Source organism: Ostrinia nubilalis, chromosome 29 (genome assembly GCF_963855985.1).
Source record: "Ostrinia nubilalis chromosome 29, ilOstNubi1.1, whole genome shotgun sequence".
Lineage (NCBI taxonomy): Eukaryota > Metazoa > Arthropoda > Insecta > Lepidoptera > Crambidae > Ostrinia > Ostrinia nubilalis.
The window spans coordinates 6,145,597-6,171,568 of record NC_087116.1 but is presented as its reverse complement, the minus strand read 5'-3'; the positions used below and the strand labels follow the sequence as shown (position 1 = coordinate 6,171,568).

Below are 25,972 nucleotides of genomic sequence, written 5' to 3'. Positions count from 1 at the left end.
TGCTGAGATTCGAACTATGACTAGTATATACTACGGCGTTGTCCACGCCAAGAGACACTACACTACTTACACTTAAATACACATATATAAAGATAGTACGGAGTATGACGTACGCGCGACGCACGTTCGCACTTAAATTGCCCTCTTTCCAATCACGCACATAGCGATATTTTTCAACCATTGCAAAACGCGTCTTATTATCAAGGTGATGACGTCCAAAATCCTGCAAAACCGACAAAGTGTTACAGTCTATGATCGTGCGCATATTTGAAATATTAACCTCATGCCAATCGCGCACTTCTAGACTTTTATTTGCCGTTCGAAAACGCGTCTTATTCTCAAAGCGATGACGTTCAAAATCCTGCGAAACCGAAACATTATTAAGGTGTATAGTCGTGCGCACATTGGAAATATTAACCGTATGCCAATCGTGCACTTCTTGACTTTTATTAGCCGTTGCAAAACGCGCTTTATTCTCAAAGCAATAACGTTCAAAATCCTGCAAACTAGGGCGTAAAGTGTCTTCTCGATATTTATTATTCGTTGGAAAACGCGCCTTATTCTCAAAGCGATGACGTTCAAATTCCTGCGAATCCAAAACATTATTAAGACGCACTTTTCGACATTTATTATCTGTTGAAAAACGCGTCTTATTCTCAAGGTGATGACGTTCAAATTCCTGCAAATCCAACACAATCTTAGGGCGTATAGTGTTATCCTGTGCGGTGCGCACATTTATACTTTTATTTACCGTTAAAAAACGCGTCTTATTCTCAAAGCAATAACGTTCAAAATCCTGCAAAACCGACAAAGTGTTACAGTCTATGATCGTGCGCATATTTGAAATATTAACCTCATGCCAATCGCGCACTTCTAGACTTTTATTTGCCGTTCGAAAACGCTTCTTATTCTCAAAGCGATGACGTTCAAAATCCTGCGAAACCGAAACATTATTAAGGTGTATAGTCGTGCGCACATTGGAAATATTAACCTCATGCCAATAGCGCACTTCTAGACTTTTATTTGCCATTGGAAAACGCGTCTTATTCTCAAGGTGATGACGTTCAAAATCCTGCAAATCGGACACAATCTTAGAGTGTTCTGGCCTTTTACTATCCGTTGAAAAACGCGTCTTATTCTCAAAGCAATGACGTTCAAATTCCTGCAAACTAGGGCTTATATTAACGTGTGCGCGGGCGTCGCGTGACGTCACAGGGGAGGGGCGCGCGGGGGAGGGAGCGGGCAGGGCCGCGTTACCGTACTGACGTGGTTGTAATGGTTAAGGGCAATGCTGTTTTTTGGGCTTCTTTAACTGCTCCTCGTCGGCTCCAGATCTTGGCACCTGGGGAGACGAAAGATGTGTCACTATCAGGTCATTAACGCCCGTATTCAAAAACATTACTATGAACAATGGTCTAATCTATTTCTTTGCAATTCAAATTTTGTTCCCTGACATGTATTTATTGTATTGTTACTTGTTACTGTCATGGTATATGAAAAACAACTATGATTAAAATAAGTATTTTGAGTTGTAAAAATATGTAAAATCTAAGACTAAATGTAGCAATAATAATTAACATAACTTTAAGAACAAGAACTTTTGCACGTCGCATGCGACAGAATATGCTGGAATTAACTAAATTAACACCAATCTGTAACCATGTTCTTGCAAATAAATGATTTTATTATTATTTATTATCTAATCTAACCCTGTGCCTCAAAGGCTAAAAAGCCGAAGCAATTTCGTAAAAAGTGTGTCCCCTCTCCTTTATGACGATCGGTCAAAAGAGAGATGCAGGTTATGGCGCGAGAGAGCTGACCTCCCCTGCCCTTTTGTCCCTATGTCTGAGAGTCCTCCACCTGGACATGAGCTCCCCTGGCTTACCTGGAAGTCTTTAAATAGACTTCGGACGCAGGTTGGCCGTAATAAGGACAATCTGGCCGGGTGGGGATTCTTGGATGGCTTGAACATAGAGTGCAGGTGCGGTTTTGTTCCCCAGTCGATGAAGCACCTGATGTCATGCCCTGAGTGCCCAAGCAACTGCACTCAGGAGGATTTGATGAGTGCCACTGACTGACAACGCCACTCTTGTGGCGGAGTTTTGGGCTGACACTGTGTAGGTTTGTTGTCGACACGAAAAGAAGAAGAAGTGGTCTAATTCACGTATTTTGACAGTCAAGATCTCGCGTTCAGAAGTCGTCCCATTGAAATACAGTTCTAAATCCGTCGTAATAAAGGGTCAATTACTTGATAGGATCGCAACTTAGCGATTTGTTGTCATTGAAGTTTTGTTACGTCGTCCCATTGAAAAAGAAAGAAAGAAAGAAAAACAGTTTTAAATCCGTATTCACAAGGGTCATTTTGATAGAACGATTACTCGATAGGATCGCAACTCAGTGTTTTGTTGTCGTTGAAGTTTTGTTACGTGAATAAGGCTACAGTGCGCGTGGACGCATATGGTGACAAATGAACCAATCACAGAGCTCTATTCAATGCTGTGCGTTCGATTTGCTGCTTCACTTAAGCGTGTGAATACGGACGTTATAATAACATGCTTGTGTTATGAGTGCTAGCTTAACGGATATTACAACTTAGGTATATACTTTTTAAATACATACATATTATACATAGTTACACCACAGGTAACACCCAGATCTATCACAGAAATTAAAATTCATCATTTCAATTTCTGCCCGGCCGGGAATCGAACCCGTCTCGGCATAGTAGTCTGTTCTGAAACTTCTGAACCACTACACCAAACGGCCGACAAATTGGAGGATAGGTGAGAGATTTATTCTAAAATAGGTTTAGCGTTTAGCTCAGTGACTGAGGCATGGCGGCACGGGAGGGTGATTTTGTGACAGACAAACGTCAGCGAGACATCAAATTTGTAGGCCCTGTTACGTCATAATTATGTCAATGTCACTGTTTTTTATACCTCAGGCTCTGACTGAGTTAAAAGCTAGACTCTAGCTAGATCTTTGGAGTTTTCATACAGCGCCATCTATACCCAAATTAAACAAAGCTTCTACTATGGGTGGTGCCGTATTTAAACATACTAAATTAAATACCCTTTTAAGTAAGCATCATTCATCATCATCATCAGGTCATTTAGTCTCCACTGCAGGAGCACGGCCCTCTAATGTACCAGAGGCAAATGGAGGATTTGGCCTACACTCCCCACGCTGGCCAGACGGGTTGGGGAGGCCAGATTTTCACTTATTTCTCCCAAAACATTTGGCAGTAACTGAATGAGAAAGGCAGAAGGGGCTCTTTGGCGCTCGTTATAAGCTGAATTTCTACTTGTTACGAGTAAGTTTCCCTGCGTGATCGAATCAGAAATGAGGAGATCCGCAGGAGAACCGAAGTGACCGACATAGCTCGCAGAATTGCTAAAATCAAGTGGTAGTGGGCGGGGCACATAGCTCGTAGAGACGATGGCCGTTGGGCTAGAAAAGTTTTCGAGTGGCGACCACGGGCCGGAAGTCGTAGCGTGGGTAGCCCCCCACTAGGTGGACCGACGATCTGGTGAAGGTCGCGGGAAGAACCTGGATGCGGGCAGCGCAGGACCGGTCGCTATGGAAGTCCTTGGACCTTTGTCCAGCAGTGGACGTCTATTGGCTGAAATGAACGAAGTATAGATAGGCTCTCACCTCAGTGTACCTTTCTCCCTTGAGCGAGACGATCTTGTTGTCTCTATAGCGGACCATCTTCTACGGCTCTATCTTGGGAGCGATCTCTCTCTCTCTCTTGCCTACCTCTCTCTCCTGTATCTATCTATCCCACTCACCTCAGTGTACCTCTCTCCCTTGAGCGAGACGATCTTGTTGTGTCTATAGCGCACCATCTTTTTCAGCTCTATCTTGGGAGCGATCTCTCTCTTTCTGTCTCTCTCCTGTATCTATCTATCCCACTCACCTCAGTGTACTTCTCTCCCTTGAGCGAGGCGATCTTGTTGTGTCTATAGCGCACCATCTTTTTCAGCTCTATCTTGGGAGCGATCTCTCTCTTTCTGTCTCTCTCCTGTATCTATCTATCTCACTCACCTCAGTGTACCTCTCTCCCTTGAGCGAGACGATCTTGTTGTCTCTATAGCGGACCATCTTCTTCGGCTCTATCTTGGGAGCGATCTCTCTCTCTCTCTTGCCTACCTCTCTCTCCTGTATCTATCTATCCCACTCACCTCAGTGTACCTCTCTCCCTTGAGCGAGACGATCTTGTTGTCTCTGTAGCGGACCATCTTCTTCGGCTCTATTTTAGGAGCGTTCTCTCTCTCTCTCTCTCCTGTATTTATCTATCTCACTCACTTATATTCCTGGTCCGAGTCAGTTTTTTGTCTCTGTAGCGCCCCATATTGTCTTTCTCTCTCTGTCTCTCTCTCTCCTGACTATGTATATCCCCCTATCTCTCTCTATCTATCCCACTCACCTCAGTGTACCTCTCTCCCTTGAGCGAGACGATCTTGTTGTCTCTGTAGCGGACCATCTTCTTCGGCTCTATTTTAGGAGCGTTCTCTCTCTCTCTCTCTCCTGTATTTATCTATCTCACTCACTTATATTCCTGGTCCGAGTCAGTTTTTTGTCTCTGTAGCGCCCCATATTGTCTTTCTCTCTCTCTGTCTCTCTCTCTCCTGACTATGTATATCCCCCTATCTCTCTCTATCTATCCCACTCACCTCAGTGTACCTCTCTCCCTTGAGCGAGACGATCTTGTTGTCTCTATAGCGGACCATCTTCTTCGGCTCGATCTTTGGAGCGAGCGGCTTGTGTTCCTTTTGGTCAGAATTCTTGTCCACGTAGGAGTAACTGGAAGAGAGAAATACAAATTAAAAACCAAATATGTATATCTTTAGCTATCTAAAGCTAAGAGTAGGCGCACACCGTTGATTTTTAGTTGGCCGATAGTTGTGCCCGATTTTAATTTGCATGAAGAATCGGCCAAATCGAATCGGCGTAGTGTGCGCACTCCCATACATGCCCATACTGATCAACTGCCCGACTAAACTATCGGCCGACGAAAAATCAACGGTGTGCGCCTACTCTAAGAACTCACGGCGCGATTTTCACCCGCGCTCGCGGCTGTTGTGGAATTGCGGTTTTATTTCAAAACTCACGGGAGCGGTTATTTGCGCGGTTATTCTAAGAACTCACGGCGCGATTTTCACCCGCGCTCGCGGCTGTTGTGGAATTGCGGTTTTATTTCAAAACTCACGGGAGCGGTTATTTGCGCGGTTATTCTAAGAACTCACGGCGCGATTTTCACCCGCGCTCGCGGCTGTTGTGGAATTGCGGTTTTATTTCAAAACTCACGGGAGCGGTTATTTGCGCGGTTATTCTAAGAACTCACGGCGCGATTTTCACCCGCGCTCGCGGCTGTTGTGGAATTGCGGTTTTATTTCAAAACTCACGGGAGCGGTTATTTGCGCGGTTATTCTAAGCACTCACGGCGCGATTTTGAACCGCAACCGCCGCGGGCGCGGGTGAAAATCGCGCCATGAGTTCTTAGCCTAAGGCCTGGTTTCCACAAAGGCGGAGCGGAGAGGAGGTGTAGGGCCATCAGATTTTTCTAAAGAATTTGAGGCGTTTAGAAGCCTCTCTCCCCCTTGGAGAGATATCGTGAGATTTAGCTTGACGCCCTCCCCCCTTGGTGAGATATCGTGAGATGTATCAGGACCCCCTCCCCCCCTAAAAGCCTCACGTAATTGACCCTCTCTCTCCCTTGGTGAGATATCGTGAGATTTAGCTTGACCCCTTTCGGCCTGCATCTAGCGCTTTCCTGCTACCTTTATGAGGTCATCGGTCCACCTTACTGCCCCCTTTGGAGTTAGTACACTTGTGGGATTCGAAGGATCAACCACAATAACACCCGTATTCACAAACGTTGCTTCCTTATGTTAGCTCTGTGATAGTTTCGTGTGAAACCCTGTGCGTCCACGCGTCCATGAGACCTCATAGTAATGTTTGTGAATACGGGCGTAAGAAAGCTAGTGATAGTGCTTCCTTCCAAGCAGGTGTTGTTCCTATTTACACCATTTCGGTTTTCCTATTTATACTAAGCAGGGTAAAAAACTTCGTCACCGCGATGCAGGATTGTACGCTAGTTGGTGCGTGCCATAGTGACGTCGTAATAGCGCCATCTGTTGGTGCACTAGTGCACTTACCGCGATAGAGGAGAGGAAACGAAGATCCTTTATCCACTACTTCATACAGTTACCCATACCTCAGGCACTTAAGTGACACCTATAAAACGCACTTACCGCGCGATGATGCGGCTCTTGAGCTCGCTGTCGTCGCACAGCGGCTGGCGTGACGTCACGGTGTGCAAGGCGGCCGCCGACAGCGCTTGGCCTTGCTCGCGCCGGTGTAGCAGCGTCGGTTATATTAGTGCAGTATAGTGACTAACAAACATTACTATGAGGTCTCACAGTGCGCGAGGACGCACAGGGTGTAGCAGCGTCAGTTACTGCTACTCCACGCAATGATATTACGTACGTATTCACAAACATTACTATGAGGTCTCACAGTGCGCGTGGACGCACAGGGTGTATTAGCGTTAGTTAGTGCCACTCCAGTCAGTCATATTACTGCAGTAGTAAAGTGCGTGGCTCCGTGCTATGAAGTCTCACAGTGCGCGTGGACGCACAGGGTGAGTCAGTTACTGCTACTCCATTCAGTGATATTAATGCAGTAGTGAGTGATAACGCTCGTATTCACAAACATTACTATGAGGTCTCACAATGCTCGTGCTATGAGGTCTCACAGTGCGCGTGGACGCACAGTCGCGGCCGCGCGTTACTAGTATAACAGTGACACTAACGCTCGCAGCGGTGTGACAGGGACAGTTAGTACACTTCATCATTTCACAGGACGGACCACTGCTGAACATAGGTCGCGGCCTGCATCCAGCGCCTTCCAGCTACTTTTATGAGGTCGTCGGTCCACTTATAGTTGACACTTACCGCGCGATGATGCGGCTCTTGAGCTCGCTGTCGTCGCACAGCGGCTGGCGTGACGTCACGGTGTGCAAGGCGGCCGCCGACAGCGCTTGTCCTTGCTCGCGCCGGTGTAGCAGCGTGGCGGCCGCACGTTCGACGTCACCGTTCAATGTTACTGGTGACACTTACGCTCGCAGTGGTGTGACAGTGACAGTTAGTGAGTGTCTACTAATTTGAGGTGATTTTAGGACCCCCTCTCCCCCCTTGGTGAGATGTTGTGAGATTTAGCTTGTCCCCCTCACCTGTAGGTGAGAGATCGTGAGATTTAGCTTGTCCCCCTCTCCCCTTGGTGAGATTTAGCTTGTCCCCCTCACCTGTAGGTGAGATATCGTGATATTTAGCTTGTCCCCCTCTCCCCTTGGTGAGATTTAGCTTGACCCCCTCACCTGTAGGTGAGACATCGTGAGATTTAGCTTGTCCCCCTCTCCCCTTGGTGAGATTTAGCTTGTCCCCCTCTCCCCTTGGTGAGATTTAGCTTGTCCCCCTCACCTGTAGGTGAGATATCGTGAGATTTAGTTTGTCCCCTCTCCCCTTGGTGAGATTTAGCTTGTCCGCTCTCCCCGCTAAACGCCTCACGTAACGGCTGCTCTCTTTTTGTTGTTATTACCTACGTCCTTCCTTTTGTTGAAGTCGGTTAATAAGACACTTACCGCGCGATGATGCGGCTCTTGAGCTCGCTGTCGTCGCACAGCGGCTGGCGTGACGTCACGGTGTGCAAGGCGGCCGCCGACAGCGCTTGACCTTGCTCGCGCCGGTGTAGCAGCGTGGCGGCCGCGCGTTCGACGTCACCGTTGGCTATGGACACGCAGTGCTTGATCTAGAAATAAAGAGAGAATGAGGGCTATCGTTTTTATACTTAACAGTTGGCACCCCTGGCGATTGACAGGACCTTACTCTACAGTGGCGCCATCTTGATGAGTGCAAATGCGATAGTCCTCCTACCACTTTCGCGCTCACCAGCCGGCGCCACTGTCTTCGCTACTAACAAGTGACAGGACCTTACTCTACAGTGGCGCCAACTGGTGAGCGCTAAAACGATAGCCCCTCATTGGGATGATGACTGGGTAATGAAATCGAATTTCTATTTACTCCGTCAGACAGATAATAAAAAAATATTGTAACGAGACTAATATTCTCTAATTTTCTATCTGTCTGACGGATAAAGTGATTGAAATTTTGTCATTCTAGCCTACTAAAATCTTTATATTACTTATTATTTTTATTTTATTTATCAACAACATGAGTAACATGACATACCTACAAAAAATTACGTAACAAAACTTCTTACCTTGAGCGGTCGAACGTCAGCAATGACATAGAACGGGAAGCGGAGAGGGGAAACGAAGACGACCGGATTACAGGAGCACGACGACCGCCCTCCGCTCCCTCGGAACTCTCGGAGTTAGGGAAGCGGAGAGGAAGCGGAGAGATAGCGGAACGGATAGGTATTGGAGCGGAAAGCGGTGAGGAAGTAGATAAGGAAGCGGAGTGAAAGTGGGTAAGCGGAGATGTAGAGGAGAGGAAGCGGAGAAGTAGCGGAGAGGAAGCGGAGAACTTATCAAACATACCTCCATGGTGCAAGTGTTGGGAAACATCTCCTGGAGCACGCCGCATTGAGCGGAGAGCTCGTCGCCGTCCATCATAGGTGCACGACGACCGCCCTCCGCTCCTTCAGAATTCTCGGAATTGGGGAAGCGGACAGGAAGCGTAGAGATAGCGGAACGGATAGGTATTGGAGCGGAAAGCGGTGAGGAAGTGGATAAGGAAGCGGAGTGAAAGTGGGCAAACGGAGATGTAGCGGAGAGGAAGCGGAGAAGTAGCGGAGAGGAAGCGGAGAACTTATCAAACATACCTCCATGGTGCAAGTATTCGGGAACATCTCCTGCAACACTCCGCACTGAGCGGAGAGTTCATCACCATCCATCATAGGAGCACGACGACCGCCCTCCGCTCCCTCAGAACTCTCAGAGTTGGTGTGGGATCTGAGGAACAATCATCATCATCATCATCATTTCAGCCATAGGACGTCCACAGCTGAACATAGGCCTCCCCCAATGCTTTCCACGTTTATAGATTGGTAGCGGCCTGCGTGCGATTTGTATGAAAATTAAAATAATTAAAATGAAGATATCAATTTTCTGACTTCACCATACCATTTATATGCCCATGTTAACATGGGCTAGTGTCGGCTCATATACCCATTTACCTAACATATTAATAATATTAACCTTACTACAACGCCTTAGAAACCGCAACGTTGGAAGATGTGTACCGCCAAACGTTGCCCGGTTGGACGATGACGAACACTACCAGTCGCAACACAGTTTTTACTTAGCGGCGGGTAGGGGACGGAATCTGATACATTTTGCCACCCTCATTATTGCTTATTCAATAGTACTTTTTACTGTCAATATAATTTATGTAAAACTATGTGTAAACAAACAATGTACCTACACTTACTGATAAGTTATGTTTTTGTTGATTAGTTAGTAAGAATAATGGATGGCTCAATAAAAATATTTTTGTTTTTTTTTTTGATAATCTATTATTCATGTCGCTTATCCTATGCCTACAGGTGGTCAATATAAACTCACCGAACAGCCTTGGCCGGGGCCGCTGGAGGCAGCATCTCGCTAAGGCTCTGCAGCGTGAGGTTGATACGGTCGCTGCCTGCAGAATCATCTGTGAAATAGATCATCACCGTCAGGTCAATTTGCTGTCCCTATTGGGAACTGAACCTGCGACCCACAGTAACAGTTAACGTTGCAAGAAGCTACTCAGTAAGACTGAGGTCTCCTATAAACTATAAACGCCGTAGGCCGCGACACAATGCTTACTATACAGGATGGAATTTTGTAATGCCACCTGAAGGGAAAGTACTCTTAATACTGCAGATAGAAAATTTTACTCAAAGAAAACATTCCTTTATTTTTGAAAAGAAATAGAACTGCATTGAAAAAATTCCAAAAAATTGCTTGCTACACCCGGGAATCGAACCAACTAAATTAAGTTAAAAATTACACCCTGTATTTTTATTGCATCGATCGTTAGGGTTAAGTATAGGGATGAAATCTCTCTAAGAAACTTGATAAATCAAATTAAAGGAAATGTATTTTAATTATGTACAGGACATTGTATGGTAAGGTAGAGAATTTTCGAAAAATTTTCCAAAATCTCTGAATGCCGGTCTCTTTCTTTTCAAAAAGGTCGTTAGGAACGTTTGACGCTGACGTCTTACGCCGCGTATAGTGTTTAATGCTTGTACACTTCGCTATCAGAATCAGTGTTCACCTGCTGGGAACCAAACCTAGAACACTTACCGTTGAGAGAGTCGGTCTCATCGCGACGTGAGAGTTCAGCCTCTAAAGCCTGGTCCGTGAGCACGTAGAATTTTGTCCAATGACCCCAAGCTACCCATCCTTATCGCTCGCGCGTAATTACATTGCTGTCGCGACTGTGCGACGGTCGCCCGCAGTGAGTGTGCGAGCGCGATAGCAACATAATTACGCGCGAGCGATAAAGATGGGTAGCTTGGGGTCATTGGACAAAATTCTACGTGCTCGCAGACCAGACTATAGTTATTACAATCGCAGTATTTTTCCCTTCTCATTTACTGTTGACCCTGCTGGGAATCAAACCTGGGACTTACCGTTGAGTGAGTCGGTCTCATCGCGACGAGAGAGTTCAGCTTCTAGCTCAATCACCCACGAGCTCACTTGTGCTTTTTCGATGCGAGCTATATTGATCCTACTGGGAACCAAACCTAGGACACTCACCGTCGTTGAACCGTAGCCGAGCCGATTCTGATTCCCTTACGTTAGGAGCAAAAGACGATACGACGACGACCCTTTTCCGAGTAGAAAGTGTGCTATGACCTTGATCCTGCTGGAAAAGAAACCTAGAACACTTACCGTCGCAGAAACATACTCAGTTATAGCGCTTAACTGTAGTAAAGCCCGGTCTGTGAGCACGTAGAATTTTGTCCAATGACCCCAAGCTACCCATCCTTATCGCTCGCGCGTAATTATATTGCTGTCGCGACTGTGCGACGGTCGCCCGCAGTGAGTGTGCGAGCGCGATAGCAACATAATTACGCGCGAGCGATAAGGATGGGTAGCTTGGGGTCATTGGACAAAATTCTACGTGCTCGCAGACCAGACTATAGTTATTACAATCGCAGTATTGTTCCTTCTTATTTACTGTTGACCCTGCTGGGAATCAAAGCTGGGACTTACCGTTGAGTGAGTCAGTCTCATCGCGACGTGAGAGTTCAGCTTCTAGCTCAATCACCCACGAGCTCACTTGTGCTCTTTCGATGCGAGAGAACTCCGGCATGTAGGCGGCCATCATCTCGACGAAACCTGAAAATAAAAATTGAGTTTGATTAATCACGTAATCTCAGAAACTATAACAATATACAAACTTCTGGCAGGTAGGTTCCAAGGTGTAAACACCCGCTAAGAACGGATTTTACGAAACTCCACCCCTAAAGGTTAAACCGCCCGCGAATTCGTATGCGTGGATCCCTACGCATACGCTATAGTCTGATCTGTGAGCACGTAGAATTTTGTCCAATGACCCCAAGCTACCCATCCTTATCACTCGCGCGTAATTATGTTGCTATCGCGCTCGCACACTCACTGCGGGTGCCAGTCGCACAGTCGCGACAGCAATACAGTGTGAGTCACGTTAAAGTGTACATATGAAAATAGATGAAACTAGACCTATTTTTATCGACAAAAAAGAGGTCAAAATTTTTTTGCGATTTTTTTTTAATTTTTTATAGAATTTTTTTTCTTCCAATTACTTATTGTAAAGAAAACGTAATAACTTTTAATCTAAGCGGTATATCCTGATAAAATAAAAACAGTAATAATGCTAAATAACAGGCGATACTAAAAAAATACATAAAATACACAAAAAACGCCAACAAATAATAAAAAATGATACTTTTTGAAAAAAATCTGCTTCTAAATTCGTGTTTTTTTGGTTATTTGATAAATTTCTCCAAAAAATGCCCCTATAACCGGTGGTTTTTACTACTTTGTATTATTCTCTATCGTATTACCTTCGTAAAACCAAAAATCGCATGTCTCTATCCCTATCACAACATTTGCAATGATCGTTTGAACTAAGCCTCTCCGGGCGCGCTATTCAACGCTTCGTTAACAACGAAACTGAAAATGGCTCTAGATTTGTAATTTAGGTAAAGACAAGTTAAATTTCAAATAAAAACAAAAGATTTCGAAGTAAAATAAGCATTTTAGTTAAAATTAAAATTTTCTCTACCTGCAGCGGAGAATAATGTTGTGGCAGGCCTTTGTTCAAACGCTCATAGCAAATGTTGTGATAGGGATAGAGACATGCGATTTTTGGTTTTACAAAGATAATACGATAGAAAATAATACAAAGTAATAAAAACCACCTGTTATAGGGGCATTTTTTGGAGAAATTTAACAAATAACCAAAAAAACACGAATTTAAAAGCAGATTTTTTTCAAAAAGTATCATTTTTTATTATTTGTTGGCCTTTTTTGTGTATTTTATGTATTTTTTTAGTATCGTCTGTTATTTAGCATTATTACTGTTTTTATTTTATCAGGATATACCTCTTAGTTTAAAAGTTATTACGTTTTCTTTACAATAAGTAATTGGAAGAAAAAAAATTCTATAAAAAATTAAAAAAAAATCTCAAAAAATTTTTGACTACTTTTTTGTCGATAAAAATAGGTCTAGTTTCATCTATTTTCATATGTACACTTTAACGTGACTCACACTGTATAATTACGCGCGAGCGATAAGGATGGGTAGCTAGGGGTCATTGGACAAAATTCTACGGGCTCACTCACTCGCTTTAGTACTGAATAAGATTTGATTTTGTTTTGATATTATACTTGTACAGGGTGGAAACGATACGTGATCTCACTCAATTATTTCTAAACTATACAAAGTATTGAAAAACTGGTTACTGATCCTGAAAGTGCTCACGAGTTATAGTTTAGAAATAATCGAGTGAGATCACTTATCGTTTCCTCGCTGTATACTGACGGACTACAATTTCCTTGGTTGCGTAGTTTCATTCTAAAAATAAGGAAAGTTTCTAAATTCATCCATTGAGGGGATGAAAACTTTGAAGGTAAAAATAACTACACAATGACACGTTTTTAGCTTTTTCTAAAATTGTTTAAGGAAAAAGTGGGTCCAAACTTCGCAAGAATTGCGATAAGATTGTGAAAACTGGATCTATTTTAGCTCAAGTTAACGCAATGAGGGCTATCGTTTTTATACTTAACAGTTGGCACCAATGGCGATTGACAGGACCTTACTCTGCAGTGGCGCCATCTTGATGAGTGCAAATGCAATAGTCCTCCTTCCACTTTCGCGCTCACCAGTTGGTGCCACTGTCTTCGCTACTAGCAAGTGACAGGACCTTACTCTACAGTGGCGCTAACTGGTGAGCGCTAAAACGATAGCCCTCATTGCAATAACTATTGACTATACCATCAGCGTCAAATAGTTCGTGACACCCAAAGTGACCAAAAAGTTGACAACACAACCTAATTCCAATTGTAACAAAGACGTGTTGCGAATTTTTATTTTTATGTATAACAAGGCAGTTATTTGACCACAATCGCACCTGATGTTAAGTGGGATGCAGTCTAGGATGGTAGATATCTGCCCTGTAAGTGCCTATTCACTCTCGCCTTGAAAATGCCCGGATTATAGTCTTCAGGAAAGACAGCAGCAGGCAGCGAATTCCAGTCCCTAGCTGTTCGCATTATAAAAGAGTCATCGAAATGCTTAGTGCGAGCTGGTGGAACTTATTTTAGTGTCAGTGTGAATATTATAAAGCTGAAGAGTTTCTTTGTTTGCTTGAACGCGTACAACTCGGAAACCACTGGTACGATTTGAAAAATATTTTTGTGTTGGATAGCCCATTTATCGAGGAAGGCTTTAGGCTATAACATCACCCTACAGCCAATAGGGGCGGAGCAGTAAGAAAAATATAACATAAACAGGAAATACACTCTGCATCAAATAAATCGCACCTCCCGCGACAAGCACTTATCAAACGTATGTATCCCCACCTCCCACCAACATTAGTACCATTTGAAAGCCTAGTTCTAAACTTCATTTCATTAAAGGAAATATTTTTACCCCAAAAATATGTCTTTAGAAGGAAACTGTTACGTTGGGATTAATTGCTATTCATCTGTTAAAGAGGACACGTGAGATCATTATTTGGTTTTATAACCATAAAAATTGGTCTAACTGATCCCAGAGGTGAGCCCCAAGTGAGGATTTTTTTCAAGTCACATTTCTGGTATATTTTAAATGTTTATTAAGATTTTTAATGTGTTTTTCTTAAAGGATATTTATTGGGCTTTCAAATAACACCCATATTGTTGGGGCACCATGATTGTGTCAGAAGAAAATCTTGAAAGTTCGCGTCGCGGAAGGTGCGGTTTATTTGATGTTGAGTGTATTTTCACGCGTACGAAGTCGCGGGCATAGCTACTATCATTATTAAAACTTACACTCTCACTCATCGGCCATTTACATGTGTGCAATAAATCTAGGGACCGGGACGACGGGGAGATCGATACAGCCTGTCTGGAAACGTACCTATAAATAAATACTCTCACAACTCATCGGTACATCTACCTGTAGCTTTAATAAATCTAGGTTGGGTGCGCCTGAAAAACCTTTTACAGGGCACCCAATATGATATTTTTAAATGTTTTTTATTCGCTTGATGTTACCTTCTAAATTTCATTTGTGCAAATTACGTATAGAAACAGTTTTGAAAAACTATTTATGATGGGACAACAGCTGCTTTAAAAAATTTTATGAGTAACGTCATCAAAATTCAGGCATTACAGCACATAACATAGACTCTTTCATAAAGCAAACAGCTAGGGACTGGAATTGGTTGCCTGCTGCTGTCTTTCCTGAACACTATAATTAAGGCGAGAGTGAATAAGCACTTACAAGGCAGATACATAAATGTACCATCCTAGATCCTAGACTGCATTTCACTTAACATCGGGTGCGATTGCGGTCAAATACCTGCCTTGTTATGCATTAAAAAAACGTATACTACAAAAATGGTTGAAAAAATAAAGATTTTTGCCCAGTTTTTTTATCCTTAATTAAAATAAGTTATTATGTCAAATTTTACACTGCCCCAACAAACTGGGCCTAGCTTTGACATCTTTCTGGATTGCCATGAAAAGGGCGCATACATACTGCGATTTGCAAGCGCACCGCTGTGTAATAAATGTATGTTCGGGGCACAACAGTATCAACCATACATTAAATAAATCGCACCTTCCGCGACGCGAAATTTGGAGATTTTCTTCTGACACAATCATGGTGCCCCAACAATATTGGTGTTATTTAAAAGCCCAATTTCTAAAAATCCTTAAAGAAAAACACATTTGAAATCTTAATAAACGATTAAAATAAACCACAAATGTGACTTGAAAAAAGACATCACTTGGGGCTCACCTCTGGGATCAATTAGACCAAATTTTATGGTTATAAAACCAAATAATGATCTCACGAGTCCTCTTTAACAGATGGATGGCGATTAATCCCAACTTAACAGTTTTATAGCCATAAAAGTTGGCTCAAGCGTAACTACCTACCTATTTTTTGAAGAAGTGACTCTGGATCCTTCTAAAAACACATTTTTGGGGTAAAAACCTTTCCTTTAAAAGAAATGAAGTTTAGAACTAGGCTTTTAAATGGTGCGAATATTGGTGGGAAGTGAGGATACATACGTCTGAAAGTGCTTGTCGCGGGAGCTGCGATTTATTTGATGTCGGGTGTAGCTACATGCAATAAATCTAGGGACCGGTCAATCGATGCAGCCGACGCATATTGACTGATTCGGAAGGCTTGCGCAGTGACGGTGCCATCCAAATTGCACCTTTGATGCAACGGTAGGAGGGGGTGACCTCACCCTGTGATGGATGTCTATCTATAAGCGAAAGGTCACTGACTCACTCATCACGAAATCTCAGAAACTACATGTGCTAGGAGTCTCAAATTTTGCATGGCGGTTCCTTTTAGAACGTAGGTGGTCGCTAAGACGGGATTTTGCAAAATTCAACCTTTAAGGGAGTAAAACGGGATCCCGGGATTTTGCAAAATACAACCCCTAAAGGGGTAAAAAGGCTTATAATAAACAGCTAACAGGAGCAGAGTAGTAAAGTAAAATGTTGCAAAAACGGGAAATACACTATTTTCACGTATACGAAGACGCGGGCACAGCTAATCAATGTAATTGACGAGGAAAGATTTGAATTTTTTAGTGACCGACCGAAACATGTTATTTTGCCGAAACCGAAACCGAAACCGAAGGTTCGGTTTCATTGTATTTTCGGCCGAAACCGAAACCGAAACCGAACCTTTTATAGAATAAAAAAAGTCCTTAAAAAGTCGAAAAAATGTTATAGGTGTACCAGAATCTCATGGCAAATAGGGAAAATAAACTTTGTTGAGAGCAATACTGGGGAAATTCGAATAAACGATCTTGATATTGTTTAATTTTTTACTTTTATGACTATAATATTAATGAACATGAAGTACGAGTATACATTTTAGGTAGGAATGTGTATGAAGAATGTTGTTATACATAGGGTTTTTAACATAGGAAAATGTCTTGAAAAATAAATAAATCGTATATTACTTTAAGTAACTAATTTTATTATGAATCATACTTTTAACTTATCACTTCATTCAAAACTAGAAAACGATTCTGAGAACTCCAATTGCATTTCTTGTTCTTCAATAGATGATCAAGATAAAGAGGTATTGTAAATAAATTGCTCTTCCAGCATTTCAATGGAGAAGTTTCCTGATGTTAAAAACACTATATTTCTCAGAATGGGATTAAAATATATACTAAAACTAAAAAGACGGTGAATTTTTTTTTTAAATCGATCAAGAAATGTCTGGGAAATTAATTATTTAAATTACCTGCATATTTTCGCGTGGAACTGAAACAGGCGGTGCCGTTCTTTTTGTATATGGCCAGGTCTGGGATATTTAAAAAGGTTACAAAATTTTACTAAGAAAGAATCTTGAGTGACCTTAGCTGAAAAATTAAAAACTGCTAGATTTTAAAAAAATGGATCTGTCAACAGCACCGGATTAGGGGTGATTTACTGTTTGTACTCCGAATGACTGTCGTGAATACAACGATCAAAATGGCGTGAATAGTTATGCGCAACTTTAGGGCCCTGTAACTTATTCATTTGTAGAGATATTTTCATGATTCTTTCACAATTATTATTAGTTTTACTTATATTTATTTCAAGTTTATTTAAAGAAAGAAATTGGAAACTTCTCCATTATTCAATCTTGCTTGATGAAATCTTTTTCATTTTTCTTTACATGGTCATAACATTGTGAGATATACCTGAAAACCCCGATAAAGCAGCTTACTTAATGTAAGAATAATATAATAAAAAAGTAAAAACATAACCCTCCTTCTGACGCAGTTGGGTAATAAACTAAATGTATCAAAACATTTCAGTCCAACTTACTGTCAACTCGACGACGCGCTTTTGAATCAAAGATTGACTTTGAATTATGCCTTATTTTACAATTCACATTGAAAACAATATGACCTGCTTGAGCTTTTTCGACTTTTTCACAAAAATAAGAAATAGTCAAGAAGAGATTACAAATTTTTTGCAGCGGCTGACAGATTTCATAATTTTCATTGACAGGTGACAATTAAACCATAGACAATTATTATTGCCATATGAAAAACACACTTTTCCAATATTTTTGTTTGCCATGAGATTCTGGTAGACTTATAGTAAGCCCATTTTTTTCTAAAATTAATATCTCGCCGACCTATAATTACAGGTTTCTACTTTCAAAGATTTATCACAATGAAAAAATGGCAATGCCAGATTTTGTATGGAAGGTGGCGTCTTTTTTTTTTCGCGCGGCCATCGACCAAACTTTGTTTTTTGATTACAAAATAGTGTAATAAACCAAACTTACTATGACATGTATACCTCTAAACTCAGTCTGAACTGAGTTACGAGCGTTAGAAGTTTGATGATTTTACATACTAGATTTGCTTTTTGCGCGCAAGTTTTGTAAGAAATTGCAACAAAATATTGCGCTATTTTTTTATTGCGCTGATTCTACTCCACACTGATGTCTGGAGCCTTTAATGGATGGTATTGTTTGTTTACACATAGGTACAATGTCACTATTTTGTTACAATTTCTTACAAAACTTGCGCGCAAAAAGCAAATCTAGTATGTAAATCATCAAACTTGTAATGCTCGTAACTCAGTTCAGACTGAGTTTAGAGGTATACATGTCATAGTAAGTTTGGTTTATTACACTATTTTGTATCTAAAAAACATGGTTTGTTCGATGGCCGCGCGAAAAAAAAAAGACGCCAATTTCCGGCATTGTCTTTGCAGCACAGTTACAGAGGTTCTGTTTGAAAATTTAACTACCCTAAGGTACGATGTTGTAAGTTTCGGCGCGGCCGAAAGGTTCGGCCGTTTTTGGCCGAAACCGAAACTCGGACCGAAACTTGATTTTTTGGCCGAAACTGGCCGAAACCGAAACCGAAACCGAAATTTCGGTCGGACACTAGAATTTTTGTATGTTTGTTACGAATTAACTCAATAACTACTGAATCGATTTGAAAAATTCAATCACCTATAATTATGGTATATTATCCTTGAGTAACATAGGCTAGCAGAGAAAAATTAACGCGGGCCAAGCCGGGGCGAAAAAAAATGTTTGATGAAAACTACGTTATAAAGTAGAAAAATGCATTTTGAATGTTATGGTCCATTATGGAAATCATTGGGGGAGGCCTATGTTCAGCAGTGACTGTGGACGTCCTACGGCTAAAATGATGATGATGATGATGACTTCTGCAATCTTTTAAAAGAGGCTGACAATAGTGACCGAGTTTCTTGCGCTACTTCTTCTTAGCACTGGCCCATTATTGCCCCGAAAGAAGCGTAAGGCTTAAGGGTTTTGGGACGTGTAAAAGCGCTTTTTAAAAGCTTAAAATAAACGACCTAATATTGCCCGAAATGACTTACGGAACAAACGCGGTCCCATATTTTAGGCCTCATAAGAAGGGGTCACCCAAAAGGCGATGGAGCGTGATATGCACGGAGTTTCCCATGATCGAATCAGAAATGAGGCGATGCGTAAGAGAATTAAAGTAACCGACATGGCTTAAGCTTAGGCGCAGACCACCAACTTTTAGTTGGCCGATAGTTGGGCCTTCTAATTTGTATGAAGAATCGGCCGATACCAAATCGGTATAATGTGCGCACTTTCATACATCTCCATATTGATTAACAGCGCGACCCAACTATCGGCCAACTAAAAATCGGTGGTCTGCGCCTAGACTAAGAGTGGATAGGCACATAGCTCGAAGAACTAATGACCGTTGGGGCAGAAAAAATCTGGAGTGGCGACAATGGAAAAGGCACGACGATCTAAAAATATTGAAAAAACCAACATAGTAATGTTCAGTGATGAGTTAGGCAAAAATATGGGCCAACTTATTAATAGTTACTTGGGACAAAGTGTAATCAACCATTGTTTACCGGGTGCTTCCTATTTACAAATTATGAGAAAAATAACAAATTATTCGTTCTCAATAAATACCACATTAGTAATTTTAATAGGAAATAGGGGCAATGTAGGCAAAAAAGACCTACTAAATATTTTTGATAGCTTATGTTTACTTAATGTAGATAAAATAATTTTGTTCACATTCCCCTACAGTAGAAGCTTGCCACAGGAGGAAAATAATTTAAGATATAAATTGAATTTGACATTGAATACACTGACATATAATCAATGTAAATTCCATGTAATTGACATTAACAATTATTTAAAAAATAAATGTTTATTGACAATAGATAAATATAATTATCTAAATAAATATTGTAAAAGACGAATAGCGAATTCGCTATCATATTTTATTAAATATTTAGCCATTAATTTGGCTAGCCAAACTGCTTTTATTGAGCAGAACATGGATGTTCGACCCTTGGAATCTGTTCCAAATCATAATTTAAATTACATCGTAAGACAATAGAGGATAACTCTGGCATACAAAATTCGGGTACAAAGAAATTAAACGGTTTTAATTTAGTGCATCAAAATGTACAAGGCTTCTCCGGCAAAGACTTGGAAATTGAGTTATTTATCCAAGAATTGAATATTCATGTCTTATGTTTAACGGAACATTGGCTCAGGCAATATGAACTAATGCTGAGCATTAATAATTATAAGCTTATTAGTTCATTCACTAGAGAGTTAGCTATTCGTGGAGGGTCACTAATATTAATCAATGATAAATTAAAATGTAAAGAGCGTAAAGATATTGTATCTCTCTCTGTCGAGCGAACTATTGAGCTGTCATGTGCAGAACTGGACGACTATGTTATTGTATGTGTATATAGACCCCCATCTAGTAACTATGAATTATTTGAAACCACAATGGAAGAGGTACTTAGAAGAGTGTGTAATAGTTCAAAGAAAGTAGTTGTATGTGGAGACTTTAATATTAATATAATAGAAGATTCCTCTCTTTCAATACGGTTTTTAAATTTATTCAAATCTTTTAACTTGTTAAATCTTTTCTCTGAACCAACTAGGGTGACTCCAACATCAGCTACTTGCTTAGACAATATATTCTGTAACTGCTTAGTGCTAGAGAAATCAATAATAAATTTTGTTAATTCTGATCATTGCGGTCAAATAGTGTCATTTCAACACCATTTTGTGCCATCGAGCAAGGAAATAGAATATAGACCAGTCACTGCATCCCAGAAAGACAAATTTAAATCTCAAATATCTAATAAGGTCCCACTTTTGCATTATTTTAACTGTAGTATAAATATTTTATATGAGCAATTATTTGAATTAATTAAAAATGAGTTCAATAAAACTTTTCCTAAGAAAACAATTATTATTAAAAACAATAAAACTAAATTCAGTGACTGGGCTACAGTAGGTATTTATATTAGTAGGAAAAAAATGTTTGAATTATATGGTAGAAAAGCCTATAGTAGCGACCCGGACTTTATAGAATATGTAAAAAAATACTCAAAAGTTTTTAAACAAGTTTGTACCATGGCAAAATCTATTTACATACGTGACAAAATTAAAAACTCTGGCAACAAAATTAAAGCTACTTGGAATTGTATTAATAAAGAAACTTGTAGAATTATATCTCGGGATGACACATTCGCATTAAAAATTGATAATAAGTATATTAAATGCAATGATAAGGTAGCAAACGCATTCGAAGGTTACTTCTCAAATGTACCAATCATAACAACAAGCAATCTTAATTCATGTTCATATCAGGCAATGTCTCTTCTCGAGGGTTGTGTTGATGTTTGCAATAGCCCATTAAAATTTAGACAAATAGACCCCATAGTTATTATAAAAACTTTCAAAGAACTAAATATAAAAAAGACAGAGGATATATGGGGCATATCAACAGACATAATAAAACCCATCATTCCTCTTATAGCTCCCCATTTAGCTCATATCTTTAATGAATGTATTAACGAAGGTCAGTTCCCTACCCTGATGAAACATAGTAAAATCATACCATTATTTAAAGCAGGAGACAAAAGTGACCCATCCAACTTTAGACCTATATCGATACTACCTGCGTTCAGTAAAATATTTGAAAAAATTATTTTCAATCAACTACTGTCTCATTTTAACTTAAATAAACTGTTTCATGAAAAACAATATGGGTTCACAAAAGGGAAAAGTACGACCGATGCAGGGGTTGCTCTTATCAAACACATTTTCGATGCTTGGCAGGAGAAAAAGGATGCTATTGGTGTATTTTGTGACTTATCGAAGGCGTTTGACTGTGTTGATCATCAAACTCTGTTATTTAAGCTAGAACATTATGGCGTATCAGGCAAGGCCTTAAGCCTATTACACTCTTACCTCTCAGACAGATTACAAAAAGTAAATATTCACGGAACTAACTCTTCGGGCGCCCCCCTAAAAATGGGAGTGCCCCAAGGCTCAATACTGGGACCATTGCTCTTTCTGATTTATATAAATGATCTACCTTTTTATTCAAAGGACCTTTGTGAGATAGTATTATTTGCTGATGACACTTCTTTAATTTTTAAAGCTGACAGGCGTCAGGAAATATTTGACGACGTGAATAATGCTCTTTCCAAAGTATTAGACTGGTTTACAACTAATAATTTGCTATTAAACGCAAAAAAAACTAAATGTTTAAAATTCACTATGCCTAATGTCAAACAAGTTAATACTAATATTACAGTAAATAATGAACGCATTGAACTGATAAACTCTACTGTCTTTCTAGGTATTACCCTAGACTGTAAATTACAATGGGGCCCCCATATTGCTGCCTTGGCGGGAAGACTTAGTTCAGCTGCGTTTGCGGTGAGAAAGATCAGAAACTTGACTGATGTTGAATCAGCAAGGCTTGTATATTTTAGTTATTTTCATAGTATTATGTCTTATGGTCTTTTACTGTGGGGCTCAGCAGCAGACATAGAATCAATTTTCATTTTACAGAAAAGAGCTGTTCGGGCAATATACGGTCTTAAACCACGTGACTCGCTTAGAGAAGTTTTTAAAGAAATCAATATATTGACTGTGGCTTCGCAATACATATTTGATAACATTATGTATGTCCGTAAACATATACATTTATTTACTAAGAAAAGTGACGTCCACTCATTTAACACGAGACATAAGAATAAACTTGCTGTTCCATCATTTAGGTTGCATAAGATAGGTAATTCATTCTTGGGGAAATGTATTACCATATTTAACAAAATACCACACAACCTTGTCGAATTGCCAATAAACAAATTTAAGATACATATAAAAAATACCCTTATGTCCAAAGGGTACTACAAGGTTCGAGACTATATTGATGACAAGGATGCGTGGTCAGTTCAGTCTGCACATATTTGATGTACTTAAATTTGACTATTCTTACCGTTAGATAATTCCTGGCAATAAGTGGTGACTGAGTTTGTTCCGGCGTTTCTTCTCAGCACTTGCCATATGTTTGTCTCGAAGCGCTGGTAGGGCCCAAAAGATAAGGAGACATGTAAAGTGCCCCATAAGGGCTACCTTTTCTTTTTTATTATTTTCTATTGACGTTCATAAGTGCCACTTGTGGTCTAAACTGAATAAATATTTTTTGATTTTGATTTTGATTTTTGATCAATTGAAGGTCGCGAGAAACGCCTGGATGCGGGCAACGCGAGATTAGTCGTTGTGGAGATCCTTGGGGGAGGCCTTTGTCCATTAATGGACGTCATTTGGTTGGTAAAGCTCGTTCTAAGTCCGCCCAACTACCTAGTAGTTACCACCATATGCACATAGCTTGTAGAACTGATGGCCGTTGGGGCAGAAAAAATCTGGAGTGGCGACAACGGAAAAGGCACGACGATCAATTGAAGGTTGCGGGAAGCGCCTAAATGCGGGCAGCGCAGGACCGGTGGGGACCTTGGGGGAGGCCTTTGTCCAGCAGTGGACGTCTCTCCATATCCAGTGAGGACACTCCCTAATTCTCTAGAATTCTTTTTCAAAATGAGACAAAGAGCAACAGTTGGGAACAATATTTCTGAATAGGTTTAAAGGTAACACAGTGGGGCTGTAAGCTGACTTTAAGAAAGATTTTTTTACACAGGGCCATCGCACATACCATAATACATATAACAAAGAGTCCATCCCTATTTACTATTTATTCATGTTTTTAAACAAAATTAATAGTTTTAATTTTATTTTTTTCTATTCCCCATAAAATTTCAACCGTGCTTCAGAAAAATAATTAGGCTGGTCTGCAAAAAAACTCAGTTACCTTAGAATTAACTTAGTGATATTTTAAGATCATCCATTATACATATTTAATTATAAACCGTTTAAATTTAATTTAATTTTAAATTCAGTAAGATTCGCTTTAGCAATAATAACGAAAAGAGGTAACAAGATACGAACATAGTAAAGCTGATAAAATTCAAAGCATTAGGTGCGGTATCTCATTTCCATTCATTTATTATAATGAAGAAGCACCAAAACGCTCATGTAAAATACAAAACCAGTTTAGACAATGGCGAACAAAACAATACAACATAAGTATAATAGAGTTTACGTACTTAACTGCCTTGGGATATACTCAAGTGTCTATAGGTCTTGTGTTTAACTTGGTAAGTACCCGAGGGATGGGAGCGGCACGGGAGGGGTGACACAAATAATAAATAAATAATAATAAATCTTTGGACACTTTTCACACAGCGCCAGCTAGCCCCAAAGTAAGCAACTTAATGCTTGTGTTATGGGTGCTAGCTTAACGGATATAGTACTTATATACTTTTTTTTTTAAATACATACATATTAGACATAGTAACACCCAGACCCGTCACAGAAATTAAAATTCACCATTTCAATTTCTGCCCTGCCGGGAATCGAACCCGGGACCTCTCGGCATAGTAGTCCGTTCTGAACCACTACACCAAACGGCCGACTAATTGACATTGGCATATTATGACGTGACAGAGCATACAAATCTGAAGATCTGAAGTCTCGCTGAGGTTTGATGTTACAAAAACGTTCCGTGCCGCTCCCATACCGAGACATAGAGTGAGTTAATCGCTAGACATATGACAATGCAATTGCAAAAATTTATAGTATAAAAGAAAATAGTAAAAGAACACTACAGGATGGCTAAAAGATGAATATTCAAATTCAAATTCAAATGATTTATTTCTTGAAATATGGTACAGTGATAAGGTCTTAAACTATTACAAAATGTCCATCATATTTTGCGATATGGCATAGAAATGTCAGATTAATGTTAAAGAAATATACATAATAAATCAATACTGGTCCATGAATTTCAGATTCTTTAAATAGTATAAAAAAAATATGCTTTCTAAGTCTGTCAGGAATTTTAATACAACTAGAAAGCTTTTAAATTGATATAAAATGAAATTCTTACCATCGACATCGAAGCAGGGGTCTTGAGAAGCCTCTTCAAGAATGGAAATCACATATGAGAGCACTATATCATCAATTACATTTAAATCGGCCGAGGGAATGTTTCTGGTAATAAAATGAAAGAGACTCTCCTTCACCAAGGATTCTTGTTGCGCTATTGCACTCATTATGGCCTAAAACAAAGTAATTCAAACTGTAATGCTGCGAAAACTCCAACTCGCACGGAGCTCGCGTTACGGCTCGGTACACACTAACTTAGAACCAAATTATCGATTATATTTATAGCGTTCTACGCGGCGGACTGTACCTCAGTAGTCCCTGTAAATTAAACGCAGGCTCTGATACAAATAAAAGGAATTTTCCCGACAAATTTCCGAGGACTGGGACAAAAATCAATACACTAATGTTTTTTTTATTAAACAACTCTTGTTTTTAAAATGGAACACCGACATGCAGTTATTCAGCCACCAAAAAATATTATCTTAATTAAAACCTGCAACTAATTGGTGCAGTATAATTAGCAATAATGTTCAAGTTATAAAATATATCATATTTTTATTTTCAATCACGCACAAAAGAGAAAAAAGCAGCAAACAAATGTTTTGAACAAAATATGAAAATTGCGTGTAATGGAATAATGCTGTCAGATGACAAGCATAAAAGTGACGTTTGTGTGAACCTTATGACATGGTAATAAGATTTATAATATAATACGTTTGGAATTAAATCACTATGTAAAGTTAGCAGAGCCATCTTTATTTTACTACTGGTACCAAAGGTAAAAAGTGTTGTTAAGACTTCAAAGATGGCGCTTATAGTCTGTAATTTAGTAGAAGTTTTGCAGCTCAAGTTTTTTTCTTCTTTTTCTATATTTTGACCTATTTTGACCACATCTCCATCACAAAATATTTTAACCCCTATAATAATAAAACGTTACAACC

The 25,972-nt window shown here is 40.1% G+C and overlaps 1 protein-coding gene across 1 annotated transcript; it reads right to left on the bottom strand.

Moving 5' to 3' along the window:
• Positions 1–4,619: 4,619 nt before the first annotated feature.
• LOC135085744 (CUE domain-containing protein 2) lies at positions 4,620–25,424 on the bottom strand. The gene is made up of 7 exons (XM_063980542.1): positions 25,339–25,424; positions 25,033–25,204; positions 11,231–11,356; positions 9,590–9,677; positions 8,848–8,977; positions 7,646–7,812; positions 4,620–4,806 (listed from the first exon to the last, which is right to left on the bottom strand). The coding sequence occupies exons 2-7, from the start codon at positions 25,196–25,198 to the stop codon at positions 4,650–4,652; spliced, it is 834 nt and encodes a 277-aa protein (XP_063836612.1). The 5' UTR covers positions 25,199–25,204; positions 25,339–25,424; the 3' UTR covers positions 4,620–4,649.
• Between the last annotated feature and the right edge of the window lie 548 nt (positions 25,425–25,972).

Excerpts from the sequence above, each read along its gene's own strand:
- LOC135085744 (XM_063980542.1), bottom strand. The coding sequence starts at position 25,198 with ATGAGTGCAATAGCGCAACAAGAATCCTTGGTGAAGGAGAGTCTCTTT. Across the intron at positions 7,813-8,847 it reads CGAATACTTGCACCATGGAG|ATCAAGCACTGCGTGTCCAT; the intron begins GTATGTTTGATA and ends CTTTATTTCTAG. Across the intron at positions 4,807-7,645 it reads AAGAGCCGCATCATCGCGCG|TTACTCCTACGTGGACAAGA; the intron begins GTAAGTGTCTTA and ends TCTCTCTTCCAG.